This window comes from Olea europaea, unplaced genomic scaffold, assembly GCF_002742605.1.
Source record: "Olea europaea var. sylvestris unplaced genomic scaffold, O_europaea_v1 scaffold1794, whole genome shotgun sequence".
Lineage (NCBI taxonomy): Eukaryota > Viridiplantae > Streptophyta > Magnoliopsida > Lamiales > Oleaceae > Olea > Olea europaea.
Window position 1 is genome coordinate 104506 of NW_019235679.1, and position 17768 is coordinate 122273.

General features: G+C 32.5%; 1 protein-coding gene across 4 annotated transcripts; it reads left to right on the forward strand.

Moving 5' to 3' along the window:
- The first annotated feature begins 351 nt into the window (after positions 1-351).
- Positions 352-12019, forward strand: LOC111378242. 4 transcript variants are annotated; one of them, XM_023001414.1, is made up of 6 exons: positions 352-472; positions 2881-3032; positions 9505-10171; positions 10252-10356; positions 11269-11447; positions 11548-12019. In XM_023001414.1, exons 2-6 carry the CDS (start codon positions 2946-2948, stop codon positions 11740-11742), a joined length of 1233 nt encoding a protein of 410 aa, XP_022857182.1. In that variant the 5' UTR covers positions 352-472; positions 2881-2945; the 3' UTR covers positions 11743-12019. The 4 variants fall into 4 exon arrangements, with proteins under 4 accessions (XP_022857182.1, XP_022857180.1, XP_022857183.1 ...); XM_023001412.1 differs by lacking the exon at positions 352-472 and adding an exon at positions 584-692; XM_023001415.1 differs by lacking the exon at positions 352-472 and adding an exon at positions 734-1309.
- The last annotated feature ends 5749 nt before the right edge of the window (positions 12020-17768 follow it).

Consider the following 17768-nt stretch of genomic DNA (forward strand, 5'->3'; position numbering starts at 1 on the left):
CATTATTCTATTTCAATAGGTCAAATAAAAATCTGTGCGTATCAATATTTCACCTTTTATTGGTAATTCCATGACTATATAAAATACTTAAGGGGAGTTACTTTAAAATATTCTTATGTATTATGGCGAACTATAAATCTTTAGTTTTAAAAATAAACTTTAATAAATTATTGATATTTTGAATTACCCTTTTTCTTAATTTAAAAAACAATGCGTGAAATAGTTATAATTAATTTCTACAATATTAAAAAATCTAACGTATAAAAATGGTCTAACTTGGTCAAGTTAACCTAGTAGTACTATTTATCTTAGAGTCAAAGCGTATTCTAGTACACGTGTCAAGAACCCATGTCCAAAACAAAAGGGGAAGATCATCTCAAATTTTCTCTATTATACCGCTGCTGGTTTATTACAGATTATTATAATTTAATTTATCAAAGATTTCTGCTTCTGGTGGCCAATTTTTTTCTCTGTATGTGCCTTTGTTTATTCCTTTTACACTTTCACTAATTATTTATCATTGTTTTCTGATGAATTCTGTTTAGATATGTGTAGTTTTTTCAAGTTTCTTGATTGTTTTTCTGGCTCAGATCATCTCAAATTTTCTCTATTATACCGCTGCTGGTTTATTACAGATTATTATAATTTAATTTATCAAAGATTTCTGCTTCTGGTGGCCAATTTTTTTCTCTGTATGTGCCTTTGTTTATTCCTTTTACACTTCCACTAATTATTTATCATTGTTTTCTGATGAATTCTGTTTAGATATGTGTAGTTTTTTCAAGTTTCTTGATTGTTTTTCTGGCTCTGATCCTGCTACTGATCATATACTTTTCCTCCTCTCTGATGGAAAATTGATGCTCAAACATAGTTTAATTTTTCTGCAAAAATAATTATCTGTCGTGTGTGGATGTGGTTTCTTGTTTATGCAGTATAATTAATTGTTTTCTCGGAAAGTATTGAATTTGGGTAAAGTTTTTGAGTTTATTTTTTTTATTTTGAGATTGACTTATGGCTTTGGAATACTTTTTCTGGAAATTGGGTATAAGTATAATTTTGGTGAAACAAAAAGAGGTATTGTGGTATCTTTGATATTAGGGAACCTTCAAATGACTTTTGATATCTTTCAAGAATCTTTCCATTGCAATAGAAGTATGAAGGAATTATCCCAATTCATGAAAAGATTTCTTACAAAGTTGTCTTTTTGGTACAAAGTTCTATCTATGGAGATTCTATATTATCTTAGCATAAATGGATTTCTGAGTTTATTCTCCGAAGTTACATGATAGAAAGGGAATTCTCTCCGAAGGTATTCTGTGTAATGTTGTTATTGCCTTAGGTCTTCAGCGGTAACAAATGGCAAAAAAGTGCCAGCAGATTTTGGCAGTCTTTTTTACCGGTTCTGCGAGTTATTTTGTTTTGTTCGATTATAAATGAAAAAGTGAAATATGTGTTGATTATTTGTTCCTGTTTGGTAAGTATTTGTCTTATCTGGTTTGCTAAAGAGGAAGGTCGAGTGTGGGCGCACGTCAATGACATGATTCATAATTATTCCAATTATTTGTTTGATGCCGAGTTTTCACGTTTTAGCCAAAAAAAAAAAAAACACCCAATTCTAGCAGGTACATACTCACAAGATATTTAGCATATGCTTTGTTTTTTTGCCAGGATGATTTTTTTGTTAGCGGTCTATGTGGGTTTATTTAGGTTGATCAGTTATTGCTCTGATTTCTTTATTGTCCTTGACTGTTTCCGAAAAATAAATTCCTGTAGTTTCCAGGGTTGCAAATTGTTTTCTTGAGTTGGCGTGTCCAATGGAGTTAATAGTAGGAAAATCATTTTCTTAACATTATGAGAAGACATATTGCTGAAGGTTGATGCCGGAGTTTCTTTCATTTTCCTAGACAATTCTACCTCATGATGCCTCACTATACTGTACCATGAATTGATTCCGGAACTTTGGGCATTTCAGTTTCCTGCATATTAGCGGGAGTTACACAATATTATGCATTGCCCTTTTGGCGACAATGCCTGTTAATTTTGAGCTCATTAAATCTGAAGCTGTTCTCTTATTGCCTAAAATCAGTTTGTAGCATTAATTGGGAGAGGATGCTCCCGTATGTGTTATTGGAAAATGAAATAAAAAGAACACATAATTGTCACCTATCCTGTAAATAATGCACTGGAACTTTATGAAGTTGAGTAGGGCATAATGATAAGTGAATTCAATCAATAACAGATAGAAACATGTATACGTTCTTGTGTATTGACTACTAGGAGCAAACTTGCTCAAAGGTTTTAGATTCATGTTGTGTGAATGTGCATTTTTTATATCAAAAACTGGATAGTTCAACCTGCTAATGAATTTGGCATTCATGCTTTTAGTACTCTACTACTTGACACATTATCATTCTATAATTTTCATGAACTGTGAACACTGTTTCTCTGTTATGTTGGCTGAAAGGATGTCAAGATCTTGATATACTTTCTTGTTATTAATGTTGTATTTAAAAATACACTATTATGTTGTGGATTATGAGAATTTAAGAACTCTCATATATTTTGCTATCATCTAAGAACACATATTATATTGGTATACTTGTGAAAAGTTCATAGATCCTCACCTTCCAAGACTCATTCTAGATTACTTAAACATATGGCAGAGTAATTATGCAAAGTTCAAGTCCTTCTCAGGAGTTGGTTGAATAATCTATCAATTAGTTACTTTGAATTGCTTGTGTACTATCTTATCACGTGATGGTCTGTTTCATTATTAGAGACCTCTTTTTTTGCAAGGAAATCACATCAACTATGCTGAAAATTCTTATTGTACATGTGATTATTTATTTTTGGCATTTTCATTCCATATGGATTTTGTAGTGGAATAATAACTTCATTGTGGAACTTGGGCTGAGGAGAGCTACGCGACATTGAACTTTCATGCCATGGAGTTTAAAGGTATAACCTGGGCTGGAAATATATACCAGAAGTTTGAAGCTATGTGTTTGGAGGTGGAAGACGTTATGGTCCAGGTAAAGATTCCTCTTCCCATCATTTTAGCTTTACTCTCTAGGCAATCCTCTCATGAGCCAGAGCCTAAGGCTCCTTATTGACAGTTCAATAGAAAAAGGCGTCTTACATTCCAATTGTTTTGAACTTTCCATTCTCGAATCGAATTTCATGCAACTATTTGTGAAATGAACTCATGATGTTTAAGTTTGACTTTGAAATTGGAAGAAGCGATGAAGAAGTGACCAGAAGCCCATGTGTCGTACTCACATGCTTTTGTTGGGGCCCTATTTAGCTTATTTCTCTCCTTTTACTGTTTGCTCTTTTTTAGGAGATATTATAGTGTGTTTAAGGAGCCAAGATAAGTTGTTGGCACGTTGCACATGGAGACCCTCATCACAAATGTGGTGAAGTATATTTTCATCCTTTTAAGACAAGACATGTTCAAGCCCTATTTTCTTGGGAAGTCATATGTCAGCCTATCTGTGTTGTGTCATGTTAGTGTCTAGTGTGCTTATCCGTATCCTTGCTTCGTAGATCTGTGTTTTCCTTCTATTATAAGCATAAGCATTCGATGAAATTTTGCTTATTCGCGTGCAAAGTTTACAACATGGTATTAGCTGTACAAGACCTTCCTTTGCACTAACAGCATCATAGTTCCATTTTGCTACTGTAGGTACATTGATAATATTTTAGTCTTGCCCTTCTTTCTTCTCTTGAGGATGACAAATGTATTCAACTTTTGTTTTTGACTCGATGATCCTCATTGCGAGGGTTCCTTTGTATATATAGGGATAATAAGGCATATGACATGGCTGAATGTCAGCCACCACTGTATATGTATGAAAAATGAGTAATTCTCTACCAATTATACAAAGCATCTTTTCTAATTGCTGGCTATAAATTAGTTTTCCTATCTAATTGACATCCCCCTTCAAATTGATGCTGGCGATCAAGAAGCATCAATTTGCCCACAAGAAAGAGATGATGTTGTCGTGTCATGGCTTTGGTGAATATGTCGGCAATCTGAAGATCAGTAGAGATATGTGGAAGAGAAATAATATTTGCCTCAGAAGCCTCTCTAATTGAGTGATAATCCACTTCGATATGCTTTGTACGTTCATGATATATTGGATTTGAAACAATTTGAATAGCACTCGTGTTGCCCGCATGAAGGGGTGTAGGATTGGATTGAGGAAAGCTAAGTTCAGCTAAAAGCCCACGAAGCCAAATAATCTCAGAACAAGCAGCGGACATGGCACGATATTCAGATTCAGTTGAAGATTTAGACACACGAGCGTGCTTTTTACTCTTCCAGGAGATCAAAGAATCACCAAAAAAATACACCAACTCGTAACAGAACGGCGAGTATCTGGGCATCCAGTCCAATTCGCATCACTAAATGCATCAAGATGAATGGGAGAGCCAGAAGGAAAAAAAATCCACGTTGAGAAGTACCTCCGAGATACCGAATTATGCGACGAACGGCCCCAAGATGAATATGTCGTGGAGCTTGCATAAATTGACTGACTTGCTAAACTTCGAATGATATATCAGGCCTAGTGATGGTCAAGTAGTTGAGGCTCCCAACTAATTGACGAAAGATAGTAGGATTGGGAAGGAGGTTACCCTCCTCACTACGATATTTAACATTGACTTCCAGAGGAGCATTGACAAATGAAGAATCTTGAAAACCAGCCAAAGTGATCAAGTCCTGGATGTATTTGTGTTGGTTCAAGGATATACCTGTAGAATCAATATGTACTTCCAACCCCAAAAAATATGTAAGTGGACCAAGATACTTCATGTGAAAGGAAGTCTGTAGATGCTGCTGGAGTTGAGTGATCGACCTAGAATCCGTGCCAACGATAACAATATCATCCACATACACAAGTAAAAGAACAACACCAGTAGATGTCTTGCAAAAAAATAAGGGGGAGTCATACTGGCTCTGGATAAAAGAAAGCTGTAACAAAGTACATCGAAACTTGTCAAACCATGCTCGAGGAGCTTGTTTCAACCCATAAAGAAATTTCTTCAACTTACGTACTTGTGAAGAAAAAGAAGAAAGACTCGGAGGAGGTGTCATGTAAATTTCTTCCTTGATATCATCATGAAGGAAAGCATTTTTTTACGTCCATTTGGTGAAGAGGCCACCTGTGAGAGGCAGCAATAGAAAGAATAGTGCGCGCCGTAGTCATTTTTGCCATTGGAGCAAATATCTCATCATAATCTACTCCATGTTCCTGCCTATTTCCAAGAGCAACTAGGTGAGCTTTATAACGATCCAGAGTTCCATAAGAGCAAGCTTAATAGAATAGACCCACTTGCAACCTTTGACATTAGGTGGACAATGAACAATATCCCAAGTATGATTATCCTGAAGTGCCCAAAGTTCTTCATCCATAGTCTTCCGCCAACATTTATGTTTAGCTGCTTCTGAATAACTAGGTATAGATGTCAATGTAGTGGCAAATGAATGAAAAGAACCATATCTATCAGGCAGTCGAGAAATAAGGGTAGATCGTTGAGGATCCGGATTAGGAGGTACATCAGTATTTGATACCAACTCAGGCTTAGAAGAGAGTGGCTGGACAAGATCAGATGTGAGGCCAACTTCCGGAAGAGGCCTATTTGGTCGACGTCTCTCATACATGAGTCCAGGCTTGAATCTTTCAGGGTGAGAAGTCAAGTCATCAAAACATGGAAGAATACTAATTTCAGGCAAATGTTGAACATGAGTAGGAAAGAAAGATTGTTGCTCAAAGAAAACAACATTACGAGAAATACAAAATCTGTTAGAACATGGATCATAGCAAACATAACATTTGTGTGAAACGCTATATCCCATAAAGGCACACTCAACAGATTGTGCAGAAAGTTTGTGTCGTTCATGAGAATGTAAATGAACAAAACAAATGCATCCAAAAGTATGCAAGTCATGATAAGTAGGATGTTGATTATGAAGGCGATAATATGAAGATTCAAAATGTAAAATTTGGGAAGGCAATCTATTGATTAAATAAACTACTATGGACACTGCTTCAAACCAGAATTTTGGAGCATAGGAATCAAGTAATAATGTACGAACAACATCCAATAGATGATGGTTTTTCCGTTCTGCCACCCCATTTTGTTGAGGAGTATAAGGGCATGATCATTGAGCCAAAATCCCTTTTTGTTTTAAGAAATCACAAAACTCATGAGACATATATTCTCCTCCTGAATTAGATCGTAAAATTCTAATACTAGTAGAGAATTGGGTCTCAACATATGTCACAAAAGTCTTAAAAACTGAAAGTACTTTAGATTTAAAATGGAGAAAATAGATCCATGTGTATCGGCTATAATCATCAATAAAAGTCACGAAATATTTATACTGAGCATGAGAGATGACAGGCAAAATGCCCCAAACATCACTATGCACAATATCAAAGCTTTTTTGGCATGACCACTGTGAGAAGGAAAAGGAAGAATATTACTCTTTCCCGATTTGCATGTAGAACAATCAAAGCACAAATTATGAGAAGGATTGATTTTATTCCCCAACAAACCAGAATTTAACAAATAAGATAGGATAGTGGAGTTTGGATGGCCCAAACGTTTGTACCAAATATCACTTTTATTGTTAACGGTTATACAGGCCAAAGATAAACAACTTGGAATAGAAAAATGTAATGGAAACAATCGTCCAATTTTAGGCCCCTTTATGAGTATCTTTCCCGACACTTGATCCTGCACAAGAACACCATCACAAGAGAAATGGACATCATAGTTATCAACTAATTGACCAACTGAAATAAGATTTGTAGATAAATCAGGAGATATAAAAATGTCTCGAAAAGTAGAATTAATGTTACCAACAACATCAATAGTTAAATGACTCTCATTAGCTATTTGAATATGAGATGAACCTTGATATGGGCGAATGTCACAAAGACCGTCGGAGGAGCTGGTCATATGATTTGAGGCACCTGAATCAACTAGCCGAGATTGAGGTGAAGTATTATGTTTACCTTGAAGTTCCAAAGCAGAAAAAGTTGATGCAATCATTTGTTGCACCATTTCAGGAGTAAGAACGGGTTGCTCAACAACACCATTTCAGGAGTAAGAATGGGTTGCGCAGCAACAGAAGATACCTCAGGAGCTAGTGGATTGACAGAAACCTAATATGCATTGGCTTAGCGATCCTGACGTCGAACATGACAGTTTTTGATAATGTGTCCTGATTTCTTGCAGTAATTGCATGACCTCTTGGTACAATGAGTAGCAATATGCCCATAGTCTTTGCAGTTGAAACATTGAACTTTCCGTATGTCCCTTCCCTTGCTTTTCTTGTGAGCTGCACAGGCGACGACATTAGATGTCATGTGATATTGCTGAAAAGTGGCATGTGTTGTGAGACGCTGCTTTTCTCGAAGTAAATCCCCAAAACATACATCCAAAGAAGGAGGCGGATCACAATTCATCAAATTGCAGCGCGTAGCCTCAAATTCTGGTTGTAACTTCATTAGAAATTGATCACGTTTGCTTTGTTCATGAAAGCGGCAAGGGATTCAGGTGGTACTTTAGCATAGATAATATCAGTAAATTCACCCCATAAATTTTGAAACCCGGAAAAGTAATCTTGGATGTTGACATTGCCTTAAGTGTAATTTGCCATCCCATATTCCAATTGAAATCGTCTGGCTGTATGGTCTTGATTATAAACATTTTTCAAATACTCCCACATATCTTTAGTAGTTTTATATGGTCTCAGATTTAAAACAATCATAGAATCAACAGACCCTAAAATTCATGTCATTACTCTTGCATCTTCCACTGTCCATTGAGCCAATTTATTAGCCTCAATAGGAATTGGGTCACTTCCATTAATGTGACCCCATAATTCTTTTCTCATAACAAATAATCGAAATTGAAATTCCCATGCAGAATAATTTTTTGCCGTGAATCGCACACCAAAAAATTCAGAAATGTTGGTTGTCATGGTACTAACAATTAATTATATCAATAACAATCCTCAAATTAAATTTTTCCAAGACAAATGAATTAATTTGGTCCAATTAAGTTAGCGTAATAAATGCTGAACACTTGGCCCAAAGTCACCTCTAAAACAAATGAATTAATATGGCCCAATTATGTGACCTAATAAACACTGATATTGACCCAAATCAACACACGCAGCCCAAGACAAATTCACGTTAACTCACCAGTCATTGGAATCATGTCGAACCTACACAGATGACGCTGACTAATCACTGGAATCACATCGAACCCACACACAGAGGATGCTGAAATCGTGTCGATTGCACTTAGCTGCCGGACGAGAAGCTGCGTCGCTCACCCAAGAGACGCCGAAAAGGAGACTCCCAAAATCACGTCAAGCCTACACGCAGGGCGCTAGAGTCGCGTCGATTGCACACCAAGAGACGCCGTAAGGAACCCGCGTCACTACACACGCTAAAAATTTCTCACAGAGACACCGGAGATTCTCTGTAATCACCCACAACCAATTCCCCTATTTTTTCTATAGGTATTATGGCTCTGATACCATGAGAAATGTGTTCAACTTCTGTTTTTGACTTGATGATCCTCATTGTGAGGGTTCCTTTGTATATATAGGGATAATAAGGCATATTACACGGCCGAATGTCAACCACCACTATACATGTATGGAAAATGAGTAATTTTCTACCAATTATACAAAGCATCTTTTCTAATTGCTGGCTGTAAATTAGTTTTCCTATCTAATTGACAGAGGAGTCATCGCCCTCGGAGCTCGTCCGTCAAGTGTCAACCGACTCACATTATCCTCATTACAATTTAATATGAACTATTAATTTTGCATATGAATTTGTTTCCAAAAGATAATTTTAGTTTTCATATTTCCCATAATTAGTTCTTAAAAAATTGTTTAATTCTTCTAGGTAGCTTCAAACTGGTAGCTAATTCCAAAGGAAGGTCTTTATAAGTGGATTTATATCTTATGTCATCAAATTCTGATTTCACCTAGAAATGGTTGAATTTTTGTTTTGCATAAAACAATTGCACCCAAGATTTTTTTTTTTTTTTTTTTTGTCACAAACTATATAATAAATTTGGACTGCTGGTTCAAAAGGAAAACCAGGAACCGTTGTAGATACCAGTCCGGTTATTGGCCAAACCCGGAAAATTTAGAAAATGCTAAAATTACCTAAGAACCAGCTGGGTCGATCCCAAAACTGTCTGGTCACAAGAAATTTTTTTATTTACTCATTTTAACCATCGGCTTGACACTTTGGCTGTTGACTCTTTACATTTTCCGAGTCAATGCCAGGGATGATTCTTATAAAATTGGTGAAAACCCATTAAAAACTATCTACATAACCAAATCTAAACCGTAGCAATGGGTATCTATGGTTTTATTTGTAAAAGTTCTTTATTGATATATTTCAGTCAATAATGTAATTCATCAATTTCACTCACACTACAACATTGTTAATTACTCCTGTACAGGATACTGTTAAATATATGGAAAACCAGGTGCAAAAAGCCGGCGTCAGTGTTAAAAAGTTCTATTCAGAAGTCTTGCAAGATTTGATTCCTTCATCATGTGCGAAAGTAGCTGCAGATGACTTGTCTATGTACCCTTATTCTCGCACTGATATCAATAGGAAGCTAAAACCATGCTTAACAGAGAACTGGGGAGAGGTTAAGAATAAAACAACTGAGGATAAAGTTATTCATGCCATGGACACGTGGAAAATATCTCCGATAAGTGGACTTGAAGATGTAAACCATCTCTCCCCACTATCTTCTGGATTTCCTGTCCAAAATGCATGCTCTGAGGTCTATTCAGCAAAAGACAAAAAAATGGGCATCTATAAACGTCGTCCTATTGGCATCAAAAGAATTTCTGAGAAAAATCATTTGCCAAAGATATCTGAACCAATGACTCCGGTATCAGCTGAAAAGAACTCAAGTGACGTGGAAGCAAGTACAGAGTTAGTCTCACGGGAAAGATGTGATTCTGGAGAAACAGTGAATATGAATACACAGATCTTTGATCCTCCAATTGAATCTGTGGCTTCTAATACAATCCTATCAGTTGATCCTGTCAGGCGAAAGGATGACGATGCTCAGTGCATCTCATCTTGTCATGACTTGCCCTCAGAATCCATTGGTATTTATTCGTGGATGAGTTTTAGTGTGAATCCTTCTTTCTTTCTCTATGTGCGGTATGAACATTTTGCCCTTCGATAGGTACATCCATGAATGGTGGTACAGGGCTTCAATTAGGTTCAAATATTCAGAGTCATGCATGTAGTGCTGAATCTGGTGGCAAGGAGGTTACATTGTCTGATGAAGGTATGTGTTTTTCTTTATTTTATAGATGGATAATATAAAAGAGCTCTTTCATTGTCTTTTTGATTAAAAAAAAAGGAACCTATGAGTTACTTCGGTTGTTGACAAAATTCTTGGTTATTTCGCGTTGCTCTAATTAGTTACCCGTGTAGAGAAAACAATGAATGCATTAAGAATTAAATTCAATTTTAATGAGTTCAATATGGAACTTTTTGTAGGAAATAACTAAAGGAAAGAATTTCTTTTATAGTGTCAACATTGTTTCCTCCCTCAAATGGAGTAAAAAAAAAAATTGAAAACCAGTATGCCAAATGTTAGAAATTTTAGGTTCCTTGTGCTCGCCACGAGACAGCTCTAAAGATGACCAACACCGTAATGAATTGTAATTCCTTGATTCCGCTTGGAGGATGTAGTAAAGTTACAATGGATGCATGAAGAATTGTGAACAATGATAACGAGTCTAATATGGAACTTTTTTTGAACTCAAATACTGAAGACAGAATTTCCTTTATAGTGTAAATATTGATCCTTCCCTCAAATGGAGTAGAAATGGAAACCCATTTTACAAATGCTATAAATTATAGGTTTCTATACTTGCATTTGACGTATAACTGCATAAAAATAATGTTAATGAATCTTATTTCTTGATTTTCCCTTTGGCATGTTGTTCTGAAGTAATATCACGTGTTTTTCAAAATATGTGGAGGCCATTATCATGCTTCCATTCTCGTTCTCCCTTTTCTCTCTCGCATACGAACATACATTGACACAGAGAGAGAGAGAGAGAGAAACCCCAAAAGGGCTTGGATGTACCCACGTTAACAATCTGGTGCAGTAGGATCTCAACTGTTTCATTCTTTCAGCCTGATTCTTACGAAGATCGCATTTTTCTTTTCCAATTCTTTGTTGCTGTAGCCGCTAGAGTAAATTCATATAACATCGATATGGAGGTTGAGAATGCAGTCCTCGTTGAGCCTGGAGTGGATATCATCAAGCGAGTTACAAATACAAAGTTGGAGGAGTCTTGCATTTTAGTGGAAGGGAATGAGATTCATGTTGTTCCACAAGGCATAGGCAAACATAAATCATACAAGGTACTCTCTCTCTCTCTCACACACACACACACACCAGATATAAATCTGTATGTATGTGTATATGTGTGTATTTTGTTTCTTACTGAGTAGTTTCTCTCAGAAAAAGATAAGCGAAGCTCTCTCAACAAAATTGGGATCAAGAAAGAAACAAGAGTATGCCCAGTGCATTCCCCAGTCCAGATATTTAGGTGGAACGGGAAGTACAGAGATCGTGATTCCTGATCGTACCCCGGACTTTGAGGAAAAGAAATTGCCAGCACAAGATTTTTGCGAATCCGACTGGGAGTTCCTCTAGATATTCTGCTGCAAGTGATGCTGCTTTCCCTAGAGACATATAACTGGTAATGAAGATGCTATCTTGATATGTCAACGGCAGCCAAATGTATCATAGTTGAAATCATATTGTATATGGAATGAAAAATTGTGTATTGATGCTTGAAAAGCAATATCCTATGATACACTTAAAATCTAAGCGTTAAGTAGTTTGTGGCCGATTTTTAGTATTTGTATCTTACATATGTGTCACTCTCCTGGATAAGTTATAAATGAAAGTTCTGGTTGATATTATTTTTTCTCTTCGATTTCCCATCTCAATGTTTTGTAGCTTATTTGCAAATTTCAGCTACTATAACAGCATTTGTAATCATAGTGTAAAATATATCAGATCTTCTAAGTGGACAAAAACCACTCCAATGGAAACATGCAAAAAAAAATGCAAATTTCATTTTTTAGCAGAAAGTGTAAAATATGTGTAAATTTGCATTTTTTCTTAAAAACGTGTAAATTTACATTTTTTCTTACATCCACGAGAGGCGAAAAGTAGATTTAAATCTTTTTGTTGGAAAAAATCTGAATTTGGTTCCACCAGATGCAAATGGGCAAGGCCAGCCATGCTATTTTGGAGGTATTATGTCAAATTTCAAATATGAAGCCCCTGTCAATTTCAAATATGAAGCCCCTATATTTTAAGTCTTTTTACGTAGAATTTTAATATAATATGAAGAATCTAATACAGGTAACTAACTTCCAAAATTTGAAAAGGACACATGCAATACAAATTATAAGTGAAGTTTAATAAATAGAATTACAATGCATTGGCAACGGGTCTGTTCGTTTCTTTAATCATTTTCTCTCTGCAATTATTTCAAACAAAATTGAATATACATTTAAGTGATTTATGTACAAAATTGGAAAATGTTGATCATGAGAGATAGTGTAACAAAATAATGGAAATGAAGATCAAATATAAATGTGTTTCTAATTTTATATTATAACTAGTTTTTGACACGTGCGTTGCACGAGTTTTGTATTTATTTTATTTTTATTAGCGTCAAAATTGTAGATTTTTCAAAAGTAGTTGAAGATTCGAAGTATTTAGTGAAATCAAATCGTTTGGTTCATTATATTATCACAGGATGCATGGAGATTTCTTTTTCGTTTTTTTAATTTTTTCCTCATTTTTTTATTTTTTATTTGTTTTGTTCATATTATAAATATTTTTTTTTCGAGTTAAAATCCTTTCTAATTCTTTTTTCTTTATGAAAAAACTTAATTTTTTCAATTTTAATTAAATAATATTTATATGTTCTTTATTTAATTTTCGAAACATTCTTTTGTTTAATTTGTTTTGTTTTCATTATATATTTTTTGAAGATTGTTTAAAAAAATAATTTTCTTCATAATTTTTTGTTTGATTTAAAATTCTTTTCCTTCTATGATTCAATTTCTTTTTTCGTCATATTATAAAAAAAACTAAATGATTTAACAAATTAAAGATATTAGCGTCAAAATTGTAGATTTTTCAAAACTAGTATCTGAAGTATTTGGTGAAATCCAATCGTTTGGTTCATCGGATTATCGCAGGATGCATGGAGTTTTCTTTTTCGTTTTTTATTTTTTCCTCATTTATTTATTTTTTATTTCTTTTGTTCGTATTATAAATATTTTTTTCTATTTAAAATCCTTTTTAATTCTTTTTTCTTTATGAAAAAATTTAATTTTTTTCAATTTTAATTAAATAATATTTATATGTTCTTTATTTAATTTTTGCAACATTCTTTTATTTAATTTGTTTTTTTTTATTATATTTTTTTGAAGATTGTTTTAAAAAAAAATTGTTCATATTATAAATAATATTTTGTTCGATTTAAAATTCTTTTTGTTCTATGATTAAAATTCGTTTTTCTTCATATTATAAAAAAAACTAAATTATTTAACAAATTAAAGAAGAAAAAATTGCAGGCAAAAATAAAAAAAGAAGTTATTATAAAGTTTTTAATTAAAAATAAATTTTATTTAATTAAAATTTAAAAAATGAAAAATGAAAAATGAAAAGAATTTTAAATCAAAAAATAAATTATTTATAATACAAAGTAATTTTTTTTAAAAATATAATAAAAATAAATCAAATTAAAAAAAAAAGTTGCGAGAATTAAATAAAGAATATATAAATATTATTTAATTTAAATTAAAAATTTAAATTTTATCATAGCAAAAAAAATTAAATAGAATTCACTCAACTTTCAAATGAGAGAATTCAAACTCTCGAAAGGAGATATTCTCTTTGTTTCTCTTCGTGGATGAAGAAGAAAAAAAATTTCCTTAATTATTTTTTTCAAATTTTTTTCATATTATAAATAATTTTTTTCGATTTAAAACTGTTTTTAATTCTTTTTTCTTTATGATTAAACTTTAATTTTCAATTTTAATTAAATAATATTTATATATTCTTTATTTAATTTTTGTAACTTTGTTTTCTTATATATTTTTTGAAAATTGTGTTGAAATTCTTTTCTTCATATTATAAGTGAATAATTTTTTGTTCGATTTAAAATTCTTTTCGTTTTATGATACAACGTAATTTGTTCAATTTTAGTTAAGTAATATTTATTTTTAATTATAATTATTTCAATTTAGCTAAAAAAAAAACTTTATAATAACCTTTTTTCGTTTTATTTTTATTTTTGCCTGCAATTCTTTTTTTCTTTAATTTGTTAAATCATTTAATTTCTTTAATTATTAAAAGTCTCAGAAAATTAGAACCTAAAATTATAGCTAAAACAAATTATTCCAAAAGACAAAAATGACTCACCTATTAAGAGGCAGAGGCTAAAGAAAGGCAAAGTGGGGGGCCACTCCACTGGTACTGTAGTTGTAATATTTTCACATAACCCACATATTACCACGCCCTAAAAGACAACAAAAATCATGCACAAGCAACACAGACAGTGTATTAAATATACAAAAAAATTAGGAGCTTACTTGTTAAGAAGTAAAGAGACAGCTAATATATAAAGACATCATCGGACGATTCCAGTCTTAGTTTCTTGGAACGAATCTTGCAAGAAAGGGTTAGGACCTTAGTCCCCAATGGGGTTTCTTTTTAGCCGTCACTCACAGTAAAATTTCATCAACTGAATTTTCAAGCTTTCTTCTATTCCCAATATAAACATTTTCCATTCTTATTGAACAATGACCATTTTCCATGAACGTTTCATTTGTAGTCGTTTCCTTCACATGAATATATAACCGAAGAATGAGAATTTGCTAAAATGTTTTATATTTAGTGAACTACATCATATACCACCTAACATTTGAAATAAAAAACCTCTCTTTGAGCTACAAAATTTTTACAATAGTACATAAACTCGTTGCAATGAAACTGGTCTCAAACTTTTCAAACATGCTTATAATATGAGTAATCCTTTCAATCACCTATACCTTAACTATTAGTTCAACTACAAATCCGTCAACACCAAATATTTCCTTACTACTATAAAACACTATACACATAATTATCTAAAGTACAATTGTTCAAACATAAAAAAAAAAATCAGAAGATAATGTACAGTAAAAATGAATTATTTGTAAAAGAAAAATCACCTTCAAACAAAGCAAAAATGAAATCAACATGCCTGAAGTCGATAATCTTCAATTTGTACGTTAATCTGCTTTTTTCTGTCTACAACTTTCACAATAGTCCAAACAAAGTCAGAACGAAAGAATGAAAACTTCAAAGTGGACAAGAACACAAAGAAACAAAAAGAATAAAAAAAATTATAAATGAACAAACTTGAGGTCCTCAGAGCCCAGTTTCTAGCGAAATTTTGTGGTATTTTGGTAACAATTTTTTAAATTCTCAAAAAAAAAAAAAAAAGCTGGAAGATTCACGAAAAAAAATACAAAAGAACATACCTAAACTCCAATTTCTTTTGAGATTTCACAGTATTTTGGGAGTGATTTGTTAAATCTCACAAAAAACAAAAATCAAGATTTAACAGCAAAATATATAGCAGAAGAAATTGAAGGTTTAAAGATTGGATATACAGGTAATCGTCTCAATTGTGCGTGAAGTTGTTGGATATTTTTGAAACAATCAAGAGAGGGAGATTGAAATTAAGGTTAAAGGCCGAGAGAAATCAGTATCGTAGCAACGCAAAGTAAAAGTGAAATTAGGGTTAAATGCAAAAAAAAAAAAAAAAAAAAAATTGTGTTTTAAATGAAAAGAATTAAGAAGAATTTTAAACCGAAAAAAATATAATAAAAGAAAGTTACCAAAATTAAATAAAGAATATATAAATATTATTTAGTTAAAATTGAAAAATTAAGTTTTATTATGGAGAGAAAAGTGTTAAACTGAATTTTAAACTGAATTTTTTTTTATAATGTAAAAAAAAAAAATTATATATATCTCCATGCATGGAGACATTTTTTTTTTTTGCTGTATGGTTTTACGTTATAAATATTTTTTTCAATTTATAATTCTTTTCTCTTCAAATTTTTTACTTACAAGTAACTTTTGTAAAATATTTTTTGTCTTATATTATCTTTATTTTTAAATTTTTTTATATAAAAGTAAAAAAAATTTCTTATATCCTTACACTATATATCTATATAAAAGTGGTTGAGCGCGGAGTGGTGGGGAGGTATGAAAATTGCGTGTTGTAGTGTTTTCTTACGGTATAATAAAATATATATCAAATAAGACAAACGACGTCGTTTTGCTCCTCCACTTAGAAAACAATAAAAAACAAAAAAGTTACAGTGAGACAAAATGGATTAAGTCACTGTTGCTTTCTACAGTAACTTCACATTCTCCTTTTTATATAGTAGGAATAAATTAACTTACAAATAAAAAGTATGAACACGGATAAAGAATTATTAAATTCAAAATACCCTCAACAAACGTTTAAAAATGCTATTATCATGAGATTAAAGTAAAGCAATAATAATAATGGTCTATATATTCTATAGTATATGTTTTGAAGATAGGGAAGAAAGAAAGAAACATGTAAGATTGTAACAAAGGCAAGAGATCAAATCAATCAGCTAAATTTAATCTTCAAGATTTTAATTCAATGGAGATAATTTATTTCTTATCGAGTTAAAAAAATTATGATGGGTGACCATTGAATATGGAACTTTGAAAAGATAAAGGAGACATTTTGTTTGGTTAAAAAAAAAAAAAAAAAAGAATGTTTAGAAGATAAATCGCCAAACTAGTTAGAGAGAGCGTGTGATGTTTGTGATATATTTATGTGATAAATAAATGTAAGTAATAAGTTTTAGAGGTAATGTTAATGTGGTATTAAATAATAGGTGGTATTAATGAGTCTTATAGCATTACTCCAAGTTTTATGTCATTTATATGTGTTTTTCAAAGATTTTTTATTTTTTATTTTTATTTGATTTCTTGTGTTTGTATATGATAATTTTTTTTAAAAGAATTTTATAAATATAATTTTCATTTTTCTTCAACCAACCAATTAATCTTGTATAATTTGGAGCCCTCACCAAAGCGTGGCCTTAGGCGATAGCCTACCCCGCTTATAGTCAAGGCCATCGCTATAAATGGGGATGCAAAAATATTTTTAGAGAGATTAATTTACATTTAATTTTACACTACTATTGAAGATGATGTAAATCACTTTTCATAAAATTTATTTAAAAAAAATAAAAAATAATTGGGCCATCAATTTTTAAAAATATAGATTTTACAAACTCCCTAAAAAGCTATATTGACCAATAAGCTTTGGACACCAATTACTTCAACTAATCCATAATTGATTTGGCAGCTTACGCTTCAATCCTTTATTATTATTCCATGTTAGGTAAATGAATCCCATTTCTATCATTGCAGGCTGCCATCAAGTTTGACATTTCGGAGGGCAAACGCATAGACCAGCAACTTTCACAACAACTTTCAAGTGGGCCAATCCTTGAAAAGAAAGTTCTAGATGGCCCGTATTGGGCCATTATTTTTAGAGTTCTATCCTTCGACATTAAGCCCTTGTTTGATCTCCATTCTTATCAAAAATATAT